Below are 17,475 nucleotides of genomic sequence, written 5' to 3' on the forward strand. Positions count from 1 at the left end.
ACTTAATTTTTTAATGCATATTATATTTTAATATTAAGATAATTGTTTGTATTTAGAAAATTTAATTGCAAAGTTGTTTAAGTTTTATTAAATAATTTATATTTTCCATAAAATATTTTATTCTTTTTATATTAATTTATTCTCAAGATAATAATATATATATATATATATATATATATATATATATATATATATATATATATATTACGTGATTGTATCTTCTCTATTTAGATAAAATACTTAAGTATAATTTAATCTATTTTTTTCATAAAAATCTTAAGTATAAGTTTCTTGTCTATTTAGATATTGTTAGCATGATATCATGTCTTTTAATATACAAATTAGCATCGTATTTACTCATACAAAAGAAAATCTTATTGTTATGTTCTTACTAACCATAAAAATATATAAATTTAGATTTTTATAAACAATATATTTACCATACAATCATTGATTCATTTAACAACAATCACCTTAATAAATTGAATCTATATTATATTATTTACTTGCCCACCTATAAAGCGCACAAAAGTAGTTGAATCACCCGTGTGAAGACTATATATATGTGTGTGTGTGTGTATTTTTACAAAACCTATTTTATTTAGACAATACAATTTTTCCACTTATCACATTATTGTTCTTATAAAGAATAATCATTTTTTAAACCAATAAGTCTATTGAATGAGATAGTGTAAATACAAGTTTTACTCATAGATAACAATATAAGCCAAAGGAAAGAAGTCAAATTGATAGTGACTATAACTTTATCATCTCAAATCCCAATATATGATTATGCTTGGTGAAAATAGTAAGAAAATATATAAATAACACAATTGTAAGGTATAAATTGAATTTTTTTCATATGAGTGATATTATTAATTTCTAAAAATCAAAAATCAAAAAATTACATGACCTATCGGGTCATTCAGGTCATCAAGTCAAGACCGAGTCAAGTCAAGTTGTGTCGGATCATGTTGGGTCAACTGCATGCCCGATCAAAATGGTGACTCAAACTGATTAGGTGTCTGGTTTTTGGACCAACAGGTTAACCCGACCAATTCAAGTCGAGTTTGATAACTATGCTCCAAATTGAAATATAAGCAATTAAATCTAACAAAAAACATGAATTTTGTGGTTGGTCATATTTTCAGTGAGAAAAATACTTGTGCAAGCATTCTGGCCACTAAAGCTCACTCTTTGGATCGGTTTTATTAGTGGAATTCTCTCCCTCATTTCTTAAATATTTACTTCAATAGAAATAGATTTTTTGGTTACACAAACTACATGTTCAAATAGTTTGTTTTCTAATGGGTTTGGTTTATGTATGCCCCCCGTGTTTTGCTTTCTTCTTTGGTTGAATGATATTTCATGACTTTTTGTCTACTGAATTTCGTGAGAGGTGTCAACTTAGTTGGGAATCCTCTTATAATTCTTTTGCAACAATTGGTCATTTTGATCAAAATAAAGGCTACTTTAAGAATTGAATTGATTTTTTTTATTGAGACTATCAAAATTAAATAATGTTAACTAATTATGGTCATGAATCAATTTTTTTTTCTTATATTTCAATTAAGAGGAAATATTTAATAATGTTATAATAATACAAAGTAATAAATAATATTCCCTATGGATTCACATATAAGCAAAAAAAAATGGTCTTATATGTTGGACTTCAATATAAATAAATCTAACTAATTTTATCTTATTTAATGTTCTTATTTTTAAAATACACTTCATTTAATTCTAAATTTATTTTCAAAGACTTTTTTTATTCGTGATATTAAGTTCCAATGAAAAATATTTTAGAAATAAACCTATTTTTTACTTGAGATTAATAAAATTAAATGATATCAATTAACTTTTTTAATTAATTTAAATTTAATTTTTTTTATTTATATATAAGTCCACAGGAAGTTATAACAAATAATCACCAAACATGTTGATCTACTTGTACATGGGTGGAGGAAGAATTTTATCACTCATAATAATTCTATCCAAATATATATGTCTTCTAAGAGAAAATAAAATGTTACAACAATAATTTAAACAGTGTATGGGCTTACTACTTATTTGGTTCAAATATACACCACGGCGGCCGTATGCACACCGTATTGAAATACGTACTGCCATCACAAGGTACATGCACCCATACAAGAGAGAGTGCTAGGCATCAAAACACACACCATTCTCATTCATTCAGCCACAACAAAAAAGTAACTCCCTTTGATTTCACACTTTGCTCATTTTCGTTTTCTGATTTTCCCACATAAATAAATCTCTCCCTTCTTCTTCTCTTACACTCTTCTGTTTCAGCAATCAATCAATTTCCCCACTATTAGGGTTTTTCATTTGAAATGTGGAGAGCCAACAATGGAGCCCCTTGAATCCGAATCGGTTAGCTCCTCCGCCAAGGACCCGCTATTGGGTGAACCATCTTCCTCTGTTCACCCCCTCGATCATGATCCTCAACCCTCAGATCTCAATCACGTTACCCCGGTTGATGATGCACTTGGTGAGGAGCTTCAGGGGAAGTTAGATTTGAAGGATGAGGGTGAAAGTGATAATAAAGGTTCGAACTTGGAAGACGGGGGTGAAAAATTGAGCGAGGATAAAGGTTCGAACTTGAAAGATGAGAGTGGAAAATTCAGTGATGAAGGTGCTGCCCCAGAAGGTGGCAAGGGAGAAGGGTGTGATGGTGATCTTGGTGGTGTTGCTAATGATGATGATGGTGTTATTGGTGATGATTTAGTTTCCGTTGCTGATGATGGTGGTGTTGTTCGTGATGATTTAGTTGGTGGTGTTGTTCGTGATGATTTAGTTGTTGTTGTTGATGATGGTGGTGTTGTTCGTGATGATTTAGTTGTTGTTGATGATGATGATGATGGTGTTCGTGATGATGTAGTTGTTGTTGTTGATGATGATGATGGTTGGAATGGTGGTGGTGATGAGGGGTGTGATTGTATTGAGAATGTGAATGTGAATGAGAGTGAGAGTGATAAGGTGGGTGGAGATGTTGAGGGAGTTAAGGGTGAGAGGAGCAGTGGTAGAGCTCAACAATACCCTTTGAGGCCAGAGGCTGAAGACTGTGCATTTTATCTCAAAACTGGGACTTGCAAATTTGGATTCAATTGCAAATTCAATCATCCGCTTAGGAGGAAAAACCAGGTACAACTTTCTTTTGTTCCTGTCTCTCTCTCTAGCAAACTATTTCTAATTAATTACCGGGTATGGTTACATTAATAGGTGTTTAATGGCTATGCGTTATTTAGGTATTAGATGTTGAAACCGAAGCTTGGAATTCACTGATGTAAAGATTGTTATGTTTCCAAGTTTCTTTTAGGGTGTGTTTGTGTATGTACTGCCTTTGTGTTATCAGTGGAATGACTGAATTGGTAGAAAAACATTTTGTCTTTTTTTATTAGAAGGGCTGGTACTAGCTGTTCATCATGACTGATGCTCAATAGTTAGTTGTATGTTTCGAACAATTTGCGTGGTAATATGCTTTTAAATGTATTTGGGATTTCTTTTTGCCATCTGTAGTTTGCCTAAACTTTAAAAGTTTTTCTTTTAAGGTTTTTTGCCTGGGTAGAAAAGAAGGAATAAAGTATTATCTTTAGAGGGTTGTACCTTTATTATTATTGAGCATCAATTTTGTATTTCTTGGGCATTTTATGAATGGAAACGTCTTATACATGCTCACTTCTTAAAAACCTCTTCTGAGATTTTGATGTATTAACACTAAATGAAGGCTAAAAAAGAGAATGCGGGAGAAAGAGAAGAACAGGCAGAAAGATCAGGCCAGATGGAATGCAAGGTATTTTCAAAATTATGGTGTTGAATTCTGTTGCAAACTCTAGTTTTTGTGTTTTTGGTTTCCCACAGGTATCCTCCAAAGGAAGCAATCTTTCCCAATGCATAGTCTGAAACTAACTATGATTAACTCTACCAATGGGGATTTGAACCATATTTGTCACTTTGTAGGGGATTAGCCCCTTCCACTAGATCCAAACCCCTGTTGGTTTGCAAATGCTAGATTGTATTTTCTGAATTTTTAACATAGACCTATATGTTAATGTTAAAAATCTGGGAAATTTAGATATCAATATATTCATACGAGACACTAACTTGAAAGATGTAAGAGGTAGTACTCTGAAAATACAACCAAATAGAAAAGCAAAATAGGTAATAAAACTGAAATAGAAATGCCTAAAGGGTCGTAGACTGCAGGAGACACCCTCTACCATACCTCACAATATTCTCTCAAAACTTGCCTACCCCTAACAGACTTCCCACAATCCTTTTTAGTTTCCCTTCCCTGCTGATTCTCAATCATTTCCCTCTGGTTCTCTCCTCTCTGAATTTGCCAGCTGTCCTTGTGTAACAGATTTCTATTTTAGCTCAATCCTTCTTATGGTCATTTCTCCATTTTCCAAGTGACCCTAGCCTTTCTGTTATGCCCATTCTTTCCAGTCCATGTGTCTTTCTCTATATACTTGGGCCAAAGGTGTATCAGTTGATCACATGTATTTATTAATGTAGGTTCCGTTGCCCGTGAGACTTTCCGTGGAAGATTGTGTAAGGTTAACTTGAGGAGGTTTAACCATATATGTGACTTGCATATCATGCATTGAATTTTTGGGATTTTCTTGTTATTTCTCATTTAATCCCCTTGCCATTAAGGGAGAATGGATTCTACCAGCTAATGTAAACAATCATCTTCTCTCAAGTTTGACTGGGTCAGTAAAATAATCATATAAGAAATATTATTCCTTATTAGAATTTCATGATCAATATGCAGAACTCAGTAGTTGTCAGGTGGCTGAGAGTCAAGTGATATCTTTTTTGGTTATACATTTTCTGATTAGGCATTGGTATATTCTATCTATATGGTGTCCATTAGCCATGGACTAGTAATGCAAAGAGAAAATTGTCATGGTGGATCATGGCTTATAGTTTGACTGAGTTCTTTCCGTGATGCTATGTTAGTATATGTTTGGTCATTGTGATTTTTTTTTTGGCATTTGTGCTCTTGCTGGCCTAGCCTTGCTGTGTAAAAAATGATTGGATCTCTATAACAATTTTTGGATGAAACTTGCTTGTATATGTTGAATCTCTTTATTGAGCCATGTCTTAACATGTTCTACTATTTATTACATGTTCATAATAAACTTTTCTTTTCCTGATGTTATGGCAGTATTATTTAAGGTCTGGGGGGTGTAAGTTCGGAAAGGCTTGTAAGTTTAATCACACAAGAGGAAAGAGTTCATCAGCATCCGCTACCGAGCTTAACTTCCTTGGCCTGCCTATTCGTGTGGTATAACCTTAATTTCTTACTTAGCAAGTTATGCTGAAAGTTAGTTTGTGTACACTATCTTCTGTCTCTCTATGCTGTCTGAAATACTTGTCCCTGAAACTTGATGAGGTTGTTTTTCATGACAGGGAGAGAAAGAGTGCCTCTATTACATGCGCACTGGCTCTTGTAAGTTTGGAGCAAACTGCAGGTTTAATCATCCCGATCCTACAACTGTTGGAGGAGGTGATTCTCCTTCTGGTTATGGTAATGGAAGTTCTATTTCGTTACAAGGTGTATCACAATCATCTATATCCTCATGGTCTTCTACTAGACCATTAAATGAATCTGCTCCTTTTGTGCCGGTGATACTTTCACCTAATCCAGGGGTTTCTCCCCAAAGTTCTGAATGGAATGGATATCAGGTAAATCAATGGATTAAATGCCAAAAACTATCTTGCTAGGGACGTTCCATTATAATATTATCAGTATATGATGGAAAATTAGTCTGCCAATTTTATATCAGACAACGTTAATGTCCTCTGTTCCTGAAACATATAGTGCATCTTGTCTATAATTTCCAGTGTTTTATTTGTACAGTGAATAGTGACATGAGTTATATGCTATTTAATGATTGAGATTTACAGTTTTCTTTCTTTATGCTCTATGTTCTCTGTAATTTTCTCTCCCCTTCCTCTCTCATTTTCTTAGCATACTGTTTTCTAATAAATCCTCAGCTGCCTTACTATTCAATATTTTGCTGCCTGTCTTGATTCTTATTGGGCTGGCTTTGGTCTATTGGATTTAAAGCAAGAAACCTAATGTTCTTTTATCCTCCTCCCTTTCCGTGAGTAGAATATTCTGCCTGTTAACCCTTGTAATTGATTGTTTTCCCAGCAATTTGATCAATTTGTGATTTGTACAGGCACCTGTCTATCTCTCTGAGAGGAGTCTGCATCCACCTTCAACATATGTCATGAACAACCCAGCTATGGAATCAAATGTTTATATGCACCATCAAAAACAAATGCTGGTTGAAGAGTTTCCAGAAAGGCCTGGTGAACCCGAATGCAGCTATTTCTTAAAAACTGGGGATTGCAAGTTTAAATCTAATTGTAAATTTCACCATCCAAAGAATCGGATAGCAAGATTACCTCTATGCAACCTCAGTGACAAGGGTCTACCTTTGAGACCGGTAAATTATTTATTTTATTCTGCTGCTTTTTGCTTACATGGTGATTGTACAAATTAAAAGCTTGTTCTTACTTTTGTCAAACTGTCTCTGTTTAGCTTTCTTTTTTTTCCCATTTTTTTACACATTTGAAAGAAATTATTTCATGAGAAATAAAAAAGCTGTTGGTTCTGAGCAAGAAAAGATTTTGCCAAATTCTCATCAATCAAATATGCTGAGTGAAACAGGAGCATTCGGATTCTGAATTGTTTATCAACAATTTCTTATAGTTGTTGTTTAAGCTAATAAAATTGGTGGAGACTAGGATCCAGTGTTTTGATATAAAAAAAATCTATGAAAACCCCCATCCTGATGTTTATGAGTGTACCCAACTGATCTTAAAACCCCCTTTTTGGTTGACATGTACATATTAATGTACATGTGTTCAGGGTTCTTCTAAGTTCTAAGATACGAGGTGGTTGTTCAAATCTAAGTTCTTTAAAATGGAATTAACTTATGCAATCTAGAGATTATTGCTTTTCTGATTTTGCAAAAGACAATATCATAGTTTTTTTTTGGTTTAATTATCCATTTAATCCTTATAGTTTTCAAACTTATCTCTTTTAGTCCCTATAATTAATAAATGGATTTTTTAGTACCTGGTGATAGAGACTTTTTAATGATAGAGACTTTATGGGAATTAAAATGTAAACGGATTAAAAAATTCACTTATTAAATTTCAATGACTAAAAAATTCATTTATTAACTATAGGAACTAAAAGTGATAAATTTAAAAACTATAGGAACTAAAAGGGATAAATTTGAAAACTATAGGGATTAAATGGATAGTTAAATCTTTTTTTTTTATTATTATTACTATGACTGGTCATGGCACTACAAGAAAGACTTGCTAGTTTCTGATCTGTGTTAAATGTATTATGAAATTCAGGACCAGAATGTTTGCACATATTACAGACGTTATGGAATTTGCAAATTTGGACCGGCGTGTAAGTTCGATCACCCAGCGCCCTCAACTATGGCTGGACATGATCAACAATCCACATATATAAACTCAGCTGGTGTTGATGTGGCTGAAAATGGAGGTGCCGAAGATGGGAATCAGCAGTCTGTGTAAAACATTTTCTGGCTTTGAATATGCATATCACCCATAATTTGTAATCTTATCTAAAAACATGATAAATTTATTTAATTTCACTAGTTATGCTAATGTGGCACAAGCCTTACAGAATAGCAATATATACGGCTAATAGAAGTTTTATTACAGTAACATGTAGATTATTATCTTTTTGCTTCTGGTGTGATTTCTTTCACTTGGATCATTATTAGATTATTATGATTTTGTGCTGGTGTAAAATGGGTTGAATGTTGTTTTTCTTGCTTTCTATCATGGTTGCCAATTGAATTATGAACTTGATTAATGTCGAAATAACTGCTCAACTAAACTTATGGGTGAAAGAAAAGTAGAGAAAGGATGACGAAGGCTACGGTTGGAAAGCAAATTATATCCATTAAATTAACTTATTAAAAAATCTATGGCCATGATTTTCCCTTTTTGATTTTTTTTTCTCTTTTCTGGTTTTATCCTTTCTCTTCTTGAGAGTTCTCCATCGTCGCTCATTCTTCTTCCACCGAAGGACCCATGAGGCCATGACAACAGTTTAATCAAACTTTCAACATAATCAACTCCTGTACAGCAAATTTTTCAATCTGCCAATATTTTTGCATGTCCTCCACATAAGATTAGTACATTTGGGTGGCTCTCAATCTCTATGTTGTTAATAGCGGCCGTCGCGGCCGCTATCGCGGCGGCGTGGCGCGGCGCGGCACCCTACCGCGACGAAGGCAGGAGAAGCGGGGCGGTTCAGAGTAGTGGCCGTCGCGGCCGCTAAAGCGGCGGCGCGGCGCGGGGCGGGATCTCGACGCAAAACTTCGCGTGCTACACTGACGGCCGAAAATGCCCTCACTTAATGCGAGAAAGTGAGGGTATTTTTGCCTCTTTTTTTTGTATTACCTGACCATTGAAGCTCCCTCCCCGATCTATTCTCCAAACTGCTCGAGAAACCCTTTCTCGATTTCTCCATTGAAGCTGCGCTGCAACTGCAACCTCGACCTGTGACTCCGGCGACTCCGTCCTACGACTCCGACGACCCCGTCCAGCGACGACTCTGCACTCCGACGACCCCGTCACTGCGCCGCGCCGCCACCCCCTTGCTTGAGGTGAGGAAGACAACGAAGAGAATTTTTTTGGTCTGCGGGCGCTGTGATTTTTATTTTATATGAATTGAATTCATTTTTCCCATCATGTTTATTCGGGTTGGACTACTTATTGATTGTTGCAATTTGTTGCTGGGAGTGAAAGGCACCATTTTGAATATGGAGGGTCTGTTATATAATGGGGTTGTGGAAGATACACGGAATGAGATGGAATACATTTAAAAAATAATTTGGGAGAGGGTGCATCAGGGTAGTGCGATGGCTTTGATTAAGATTTGTGGAAGAGTGTAACTAGTTATTAACTTATTATCCACCACCTGTCATGTAAGGGCTTATTATCCACCACCTGTCTAGATTTTAGAATTGTCTAGTTATTAACTTATTATCCACCACCTGTTGATGCATGTGTGCAGAAAATGAAAGCCAAAGAATTTAAAAAGAGTCTCAGCCATAGTCTCAGCCATAGTTGTTACTTACTAATTAATTTTTTGATGATTAATTTTTACCTTGTTACTTACTAATTAATTTTTTGATAATTAATTTTTACCTTGTTACTTACTAATTTTTGGCTTTGGATGTAACTGTGAATGGTTTGTGTCAATTAGTTTACAAATTTTTGTTGTTCAAGTAAGAACTCTAGCATTAGGGAGTGACACTATTTATTTACATAATAGAGTGCAGAATTTTATGTAATTTTTTATTTGGTTGCAGTGCTTTAGTCTATTAGAATGTTGAATTCAGAGGGGTCTTCGTTGTTCAAGCCTACCGGTGATAGGGTAGATGCCTTTTGGAAATGGAACAGTTTAAAGGATAAAAATAACAGGAAGAGTGTAACCTGTGATTTTTGTCACAAAACGACTACGGGAGGAATTTCTAGAGCAAAAAGACATCAACTTCAAATAAAAGGAGATGTGGGTTCTTGTAAAAAAGTATCGGAGGATGTTAAATTAGAAATGATTGCTGCTTATGAGAAGAAAATAGCTGAAACTGCAGCATACATGGAGGCAATGCAAGAAGAAGACGAGGAAGATGAAGATGGGATCCTAGAGATTGCAAGACTTAAAAGTGGAAAAAAGCGTCCAACAACATCAAATGAAGCCTCCTCAACTGCTTCCAATAAGAGGATCAAATGGGGCCTCTTGTAAGTGTGTTAAGGTTGGTGGATAATGAAAAAAAAACCTGCAATGGGTTTCATTTATGAAGCAATGGATAGGGCCAAAGAAGCAATTCAAAGAGCTTTCAATAACAATGAAGGGAAGTATAAGGATATCCTTGCAATCATTGATAAAAGATGGGATTGCCAACTTCACCACCCTTTGCATGCAGCGGGTTATTATCTAAATCCAAAGTTCTTTTACACCAATCCAAACATTGACAGTGATAATGAAGTGGTGGATGACCTCTACAAATGTATTGATAAGCTTAGTGAAGATGATGATTTTGTAGTTGAAGTTCACAAACAATTGCTAGTGTATAAAAGGGCTGGGGAGAGGTTTGGTATGACTGTAGCAATGAAAGCAAGGACTGAAATATCTCCTGGTAAGTGGAAAAATTCACTTATAAATTTGAATGATTAATTAATAATATGTGTAAATGCTAATGCATATGAATTGCATTTTACAGCTGAGTGGTGGATATTGTATGGAGGAAAAACACCACACTTGCAAACCATTGCCATTAAAGTTCTAAGTTTGACTTGTAGCTCATCAGGATGTGAGCGTAATTGGAGTACCTTTGAGCATGTAAGTAACTAACATTCATGTTTTTTTTTTAAAATTATGAAACTTTAGAAGTTGAAATTGAAACTAAGTAACTAACATTCATGCTTTTTAAATTATTATAGATTCACTCAAAGAAGAGAAGTAGGCTTGAGCACCAGAAGAGAAGTAGGCTTGAGCACCAAAAGCTTCAAGATTTGGTTTATGTTAAGTATAATCAAGCTCTTCTAGATCGCTTTGAGTGTCATGATGTGATTGATCCTATTGCTTTAAATGATATTGATGATAGCAATGAGTGGTTATTGGGAGAATTGGAAGGAGAAGAAGCTGGTAATTATTTGGTTTTTGATGATGATGATTTGAATTGGTTAGATGTTGCTGAGGCAACTGGGGCTGGTGAACCTTTACAAAATACAAGGAGTCAAACACATATAAACAAGACAGCTGTACTTGCACCTACAAATGAAAAAGGAAAAAAGGTGGTGGAAGTGGAAGAAGAGGATGAAGATGAGGGGGAAGAAGAGTACAATTCTAATGCTAGTGAGAGTGATGAATTTCAGCAACACAATGATTTGGGTCTTGAAGAGGATGAAGATTCTGATTAGTAATTTAGTATTAAGAAACTTGCATTTGTCTATTTCGAATTTTAATGTCTACTTGTCTATTATTATAATTACTTTAGGCTTTATGTTATTTGCTTGACTTTCTACTAACTTTTGTTTAAGTAACTATGTATTAAGTTATTTTTCTGTTTTTGAAGTTATATACATACATATTATTAATTATTTAACATATATAAAAAGACATTACACTAGCGGTCATCCCGCTATCCGCTATCCCGCTATCCCAATTTTGGGGTCGGCCGCTCCGCTCTGCTACGCCGGTCTTGACAACTATGCTCAATCTTCTAAAGCTTTCTCTAGAAATTTCCAAGGGTAGGTTCTTTCGTCAATGCTTGAGAGGAGATATGGGAAGTCACCGCAAACCCACCGTGAATCCCATTGTAAACCCACTGCTAAACACTACAAGAGAGACGATGATTAGAGAGAATAACGGTTGGAAGGGCAGTCAACGTAATTCGGAAAAAGAGAGAAAAGAAAAGAAAAAAAATATTCTGACCCATTAATTTAAAAGTGAGCAAATTTATCGGATAAAATTACTTTATCCAAGTCACCCACCTTAGCCTTTGTTTGGAAAGAATTAATGGTGAAAGGAAAAGATGGAAAAAATCCAATTATTCCCTGTTTGTAAAGAATTAATGGTGAAAGGAAAAGATGGAAAACATGAAGTAGGAAGGAAAGAAAGAACCGACACGTCTAGGGTGAGAGAGAATGCAAAATCTTGTTGTGCGAAAGTAAAAATAACAAATTCTTCAAACTTCTCAGTATTTCCTCATTTCTTAACCTCAACGTTTCCAGCATCGGCACAGTTTTTGAGGAATCGATAAGCGAAATCGCACCAATCTTCTGCTCTAGTAGCAGATGTTTTCAACGAGGCTTTGGATAATACAAGCAAGTGAAGTGCTAATCTGTTTAATCTTTTGAACCTATTTCAGAAAAACTAGAATCAAAATGCGTTGCAAAAGAAAAATGTAAGAGCGAGGTTGAAAAATTACGCATGAGATTAAAATATTGAAAAAATCGGAAGGTTTAGTAGCGGTGGAACTAAGTTTGCAGCAGATAGAGATTACGAGGTCATCCAACAAGGTGAGGCAGTCATGGCGGACGTCCTCCAAGAAGAGGAAACCACTCATTTTCAATAAAATTTTTTTTTAATTTAATCCAGTATGATTATTCATACAATAGTCCTACACTTATGTCCAGGACATTCTTAATCGTAGGCACTAGATTTCTTTCTCATGCTGGGAGATTTGTTGAGTTCTACTTATATATTTTTTCTTTTCATTTTGAAAGCAAAGAGAGAGGTTTATGTCTATAAAGACAAAAATAGGCTTATGAATTATATATATTTTTTCATTTGAGATATTTGTGCTTATTTTATATATCTATCTTTTTTATTTTCCTCTACTTTTTTTATTTATTTATATAACCAAATATTTTGAAAAAACCATCTCACTTTCACTTTTTTTTTTGTTATTCTTTTGTTTCACTTTTATTTCTTTACCTGAACCAAACATATCTTGATGGTATTCTAGGTTTTTAGTTTACAAGGGATTGAAACTTTGCCCTCTCCTTGAATCACCCCTAACTTTTACTTTTTCACCCAAGTTAGAGTGACTCATTACTTGTCAGAGTGCACTCTACAAAGAAACTAAATATTTAATTTATAAATTTATTTTTCTACAAAAAATGAGGTTACACTTGTGTAGCTTGTCTGCAATATTATCGAATGCATGGGTAAATAAAAAACTTATTGTATTTATACATTTTTTTTATCTCTCTTATACTATAATTTCTTATTTTCTCTTTATTTTCTAACATGTGAGTGTTCAATTTCATGTTGGATTCTTCAAAATCGGCTTGAAATGTCAGTTAACATGATTTTTAGTAATTTTTGACATGTTTGATTGTAAGTTGAAGAATTAATTCATGGTTTTGAGTTGAAGTAACTTCAAAATCAATTTAATCAAATTTCATTCAAAATAAATTTTAAAACATTCATCTAAACACACTATACATCATCTGTCCTCTCTCTCTTTATTATCTTTCTCTTCCTTCTATCCTACGACTCAAATTGGAGTGTATCTTTAGTTTTTTCCTAAAAACTAAAGTGGTCATGTTTGGCCTGAAAATCATTTGTACTTTTTGGGACAATAATATTTAATTATTTTTTAATGGAACAGAGTCGGATTTCATTATTTATAGAAAAAATTAGTGAAAAGAAATTGGGGGATGAAAAGGCAGGAAATGGTCTCAAAATTGCATTTAGAAAAATTATTTTTCACTTTTTTTTACAGAAATTATACTTGTACAGCAAGAAATAGCTTGAAATTTAAAATCGAAAACAACTAAACAATAATGAACGTAGGCGAAAGCAAATACAAAAATTTGAAAGAATGTAAATTGAATTTCAAAGTGGCGACACAAGAAAATAAATGCTCAAATTTAAAAGAAAAGGTCAAAAGAAACACGAAGAAATTTAAAAATGCGTGGACTGTAAAGGCTGGAAAGTAAAATGCATGAATTTAAAGGAAAGTAACTAAATGGCAGGAAATGTAAAAATGCTTAAACAGAAAGCTTGTAAATTGAAATGTAAAAGATAATTGGCAAGCATGTAAAGAGTTGCATTAAAAGTGAATGAGAACATACACATCACTCTTTGAACCTATAACCATAATGTGTCGTGCGCTAACTGTTACAGAGGTATTTTTTTTATGATCTATAAATGTATAGACTATTCAAAATGTTGTCACCTTTAATCGTTCTTTTTTAAATTTTAATTATTTATTTATTAGTTTTTATTAATAGAAAAATTTAAATCCCCAACCTCTCCTCCCTCTCTTCGCCATAAGCCAACTTTATATATCCCCCACCTTTCAAATGACATGTAATTCTCCACAGGCTTTTTAGCTTGAAATATTTGACGCCCCCAGTTTAACACTTAAGGCTTGTATAGGTCTATACATTTATTTTTGGGGTGTTGCTAGGTGCACCCAGCTTTATTGTTGGTGCACTCAGCATTTTGAGTGAATGGGCGAAAATGTCCTTCACTTAAAATATAAAACCTGTACACCCAACACTCCACTGTTCACGCTTTCCGTTTCCCTGCGCTATTTGCTAGTTTTTGCGATGACGTTCAAGCTTCTCCTCCTAGCGTCGTTTGCTTTCCTTGGAGGTTCGTTTGCCGCGCATTGGGTGGTTCGTTGTCGGCATTGAGGACCTACAGCTCTGTTTTGCTCTTCCACCATCGAGGTAAGCTTCACATCTTCGTTAATGGATGCATTTTCGTATTTTGTTTTGTGCGTTCGTACAAATCAACATGATTCATAAGTATTACATGATCCGTATAACGCATATGGATCAACTTGATCCGTAATACTCATACGGATCAACTTGATCCGTATGACCCTTTTAATTAAAAAAAATAGGTATTTATGTTTTGAAAAATGTTTTTAAATATGTATTTTATTTGTTAGTTTTGTTTTAAAAATAGGTATTGTTTGTGTTTTAAAAAATATGTATGATTGCATGGTGTTATGAAATAGTTTTAACTTGTAATAGTAAATATATGAATTTTGTAGTTGTTTATGTTTATTTTATTTCAATGGAAAATAGTCATATATTATTTAATTATGTAGTTGTTATTTTATTTATGAATTTTGTGTTTTAATTATGTAGTCATATATGCTGTTATGAAATAGTTATAAATGATGTTATTTTATTTCAATGAAAAATAGTCATATATTATTTGTAGTTATAAATTTTGTAGTAATTTATGTTTATTTTAATAGTAAATATTGAATTTGACCAAAAATGCATGTGTGTCAAAATTTGCAGATTATGATTAGAACTAGAGGGTTAGGTCGTGCCTTAGGTAGGGTTATAGATAGAGCCCTAGGGAGAGAGGATCATCATGATTCAGATGATGTTTCCCAATGTCGAAGGCCTACAGCATTCGCACGTAGGCAACAGCAAGCTGCCCCTATTGCTGAGGATGATCCTGTGGTGATTGAAGATGTACATGCACATGCTGAAAAAGCTATTGATGATGCTCAGGGATTTTCAGGTGGGCTGCGTGACCCATCAGTACTGACTGATTATAGTGACCATGTTGCAGTCATCGTATGGAATTGAGAGGTATTTAAAATTTTTAATTAAACTTATTTGTTAAGTATTTATTATTATTTAAATTTGTTATAATTTTAATTATTATGTTTATAAGTTGTTGAATCATTTTTTTTTTGCAAGAACGTCTTGAATTGAAGTTATCCTCCCATGGAAGGAAGGTTCAAAAATTTGGAAGGCCTGCTCCAGAAATTGAAGGGCTAGTCCCTGTCACATGATTAAGTCCTTTGATCGCATGTTCAGTAAACATTGGCGATCGGGGACTTATATCCGCTTTTGTGGAGAGGTGGCATAAGGAAACTAACAGTTTCCATCTTCCTGTTGGAGAGCTGATCATCACCCTGGATGATGTGGCGTCTCTGCTTCATCTTCCAATTACAGGCGCATTCCACAGCTTTGAGCCTCTGTATGTCGACGAAGCAGTCTTGATGTTGGTGGAGTTACTTGAAGTCTCCGGAGAGGAAGTTAGAACTGAGACAACACAATGTCATGAGACATACGTACATCTATCGTAGCTACGAGATATTTATCAGAGTAAATGCGAGGCCGAACATTGGATTGTTGCAGCTCGTGCATATCACACAGCTCGAAAAGCTATTATGCATGTGTTGGGGAGAACACTTATGCATATCAGAGCTCGTCAAAAGACCTGACCTCCATCAATAACCATTTGAATGGGTATGCTTTTCTCCATGCCTTAAACATTTGAATCTCATTTATATTATTGAAAGGTGACAACCTTGGTTATTCGTGTTTGATTCCATGTTTTAGCAACCGGAAGGTGAGAGGTCCCCTCAAATTTGATGATGTTGATATCAGGTTGGTGAGTGACTCTATGGTTGCAAACAACCTCTATCTGTAGAATGGAAGTTGTGCTTCGTCATTAGGTGCACCATTAAAATCAGAGCAACTTGACTCCTAGGATCCAATGTTATGTATATTCTTTCTTTACTCCTTTGTTGAATCCATGTATATTGTATTGGGTGCTTTATGAGAAGAGGGGTTATTGTTATGAGCCGTGAGATTGTAGAATGCCGCCAGTGCCCCTTGTGCTTTTGTGTATGTTGTTAGTTATTATTAAATGCAGAATGTAGGTCTCATTAGGTAATAATCAATAGTTTCATGTCCTAGTTCAACTCGTTTTCACCATAGTTTGTAATTTTGTTTGTTTCCACAATAGCCGATTAATCTATTTAGGGATAGGCCATCCATATCTGAAATCTTTATTGAGTTAGGCCTTTCATTAAGCTAACACATGTTATTTAGGTCATACTTTTAAAAAGGTTAGGTTAAACCTTAAAAAAAAGTCAAGTTACAAGTAGTATTGGAAAAAATTGGCAAATGGAGCAGCCATGGGGAAAAGTTCAAGCACAATGTTTAAAAACCCTAATAACACAGAAGTGACACAATTGTTTGCTTCGTTTATAATTGTGTTATTTCTCGTAATGTTTAAAATTTGCCATATTCTACTCTAAAAAAAATCCACACATGCACAAACACCATGTTCTCATATCCACGTCTAACGATATTGAGTAAGGCGAGATATTATAAATTATTGTACTTTGTTTGATTTTTATGAATAAAAAATAAAAATAATAATCATGTGCATGTGGTATATAGCCCATATAGTATAATCTAACCATGTTTTGTAGTCTTTAAAATTAGTCATATTTTATTTATAAAAAAAAAAGTTGAAATATGTCTGAGGTCTCAATTAAATGATTGATTTTTATGAAGGGTCTTTGGTAAAAAAAAATTATGTTTTGAATTTTTAATATATTAAAATTTTTGTTTTGAATTCTTGCTATCACCTAAGAAATTACATGTCACCTTGTAAATAGACATTTTACAGACACTCGATTAAAAGTTTAAGAGTTGGGTTGATCGAAATTGTGCATTTTTTTGTATATCCATCCAAATCAATCAACCAAATAATAATCAGGTTGAGTTGGGTTAATGGGATTTGAATGTTATATATATATTGTAACACTATAATTGTATAGAACAATAATTTATTTTTGTCTAATAAAGGGATTAAATTGAACCTAAAATAAAAGAAAATTAAATTAAAATATTTTTTTCCTACTAAGAAAAATTTATGAATTCATCATTGTGTTCAATGATATTTTACTTTCTTGTAAAATGTTAATTTTTTAAGATATTTTATTATCTTAATATTCATAAGTATTAATCCTTTGACCAATTATAATTATCGTTATTAATTTTTTTACACAGATCAAACAAAACTAATAAATAAATATGAGAATATTGATTTTACAAAATTAACTTTATTATTATTAATCTTTTCTTGTTAAA

General features: G+C 33.7%; 2 protein-coding genes across 2 annotated transcripts; both read left to right on the forward strand.

The window, feature by feature from the left end:
* Window positions 1-2,115: 2,115 nt before the first annotated feature.
* On the forward strand, window positions 2,116-7,749 carry LOC100776363 (zinc finger CCCH domain-containing protein 43). The gene is made up of 6 exons (XM_003522369.5): window positions 2,116-3,165; window positions 3,749-3,814; window positions 5,195-5,314; window positions 5,440-5,715; window positions 6,216-6,485; window positions 7,411-7,749. Exons 1-6 carry the CDS (start codon window positions 2,371-2,373, stop codon window positions 7,594-7,596), a joined length of 1,713 nt encoding a protein of 570 aa, XP_003522417.1. The 5' UTR covers window positions 2,116-2,370; the 3' UTR covers window positions 7,597-7,749.
* A 2,131-nt stretch (window positions 7,750-9,880) lies between these two features.
* On the forward strand, window positions 9,881-11,019 carry LOC102661127 (uncharacterized). The gene is made up of 4 exons (XM_014775211.1): window positions 9,881-10,235; window positions 10,320-10,438; window positions 10,540-10,810; window positions 10,904-11,019. Exons 1-4 carry the CDS (start codon window positions 9,881-9,883, stop codon window positions 11,017-11,019), a joined length of 861 nt encoding a protein of 286 aa, XP_014630697.1.
* Window positions 11,020-17,475: the final 6,456 nt, after the last annotated feature.

Source organism: Glycine max, chromosome 4 (assembly GCF_000004515.6).
Source record: "Glycine max cultivar Williams 82 chromosome 4, Glycine_max_v4.0, whole genome shotgun sequence".
Taxonomy (NCBI): Eukaryota; Viridiplantae; Streptophyta; class Magnoliopsida; order Fabales; family Fabaceae; genus Glycine; species Glycine max.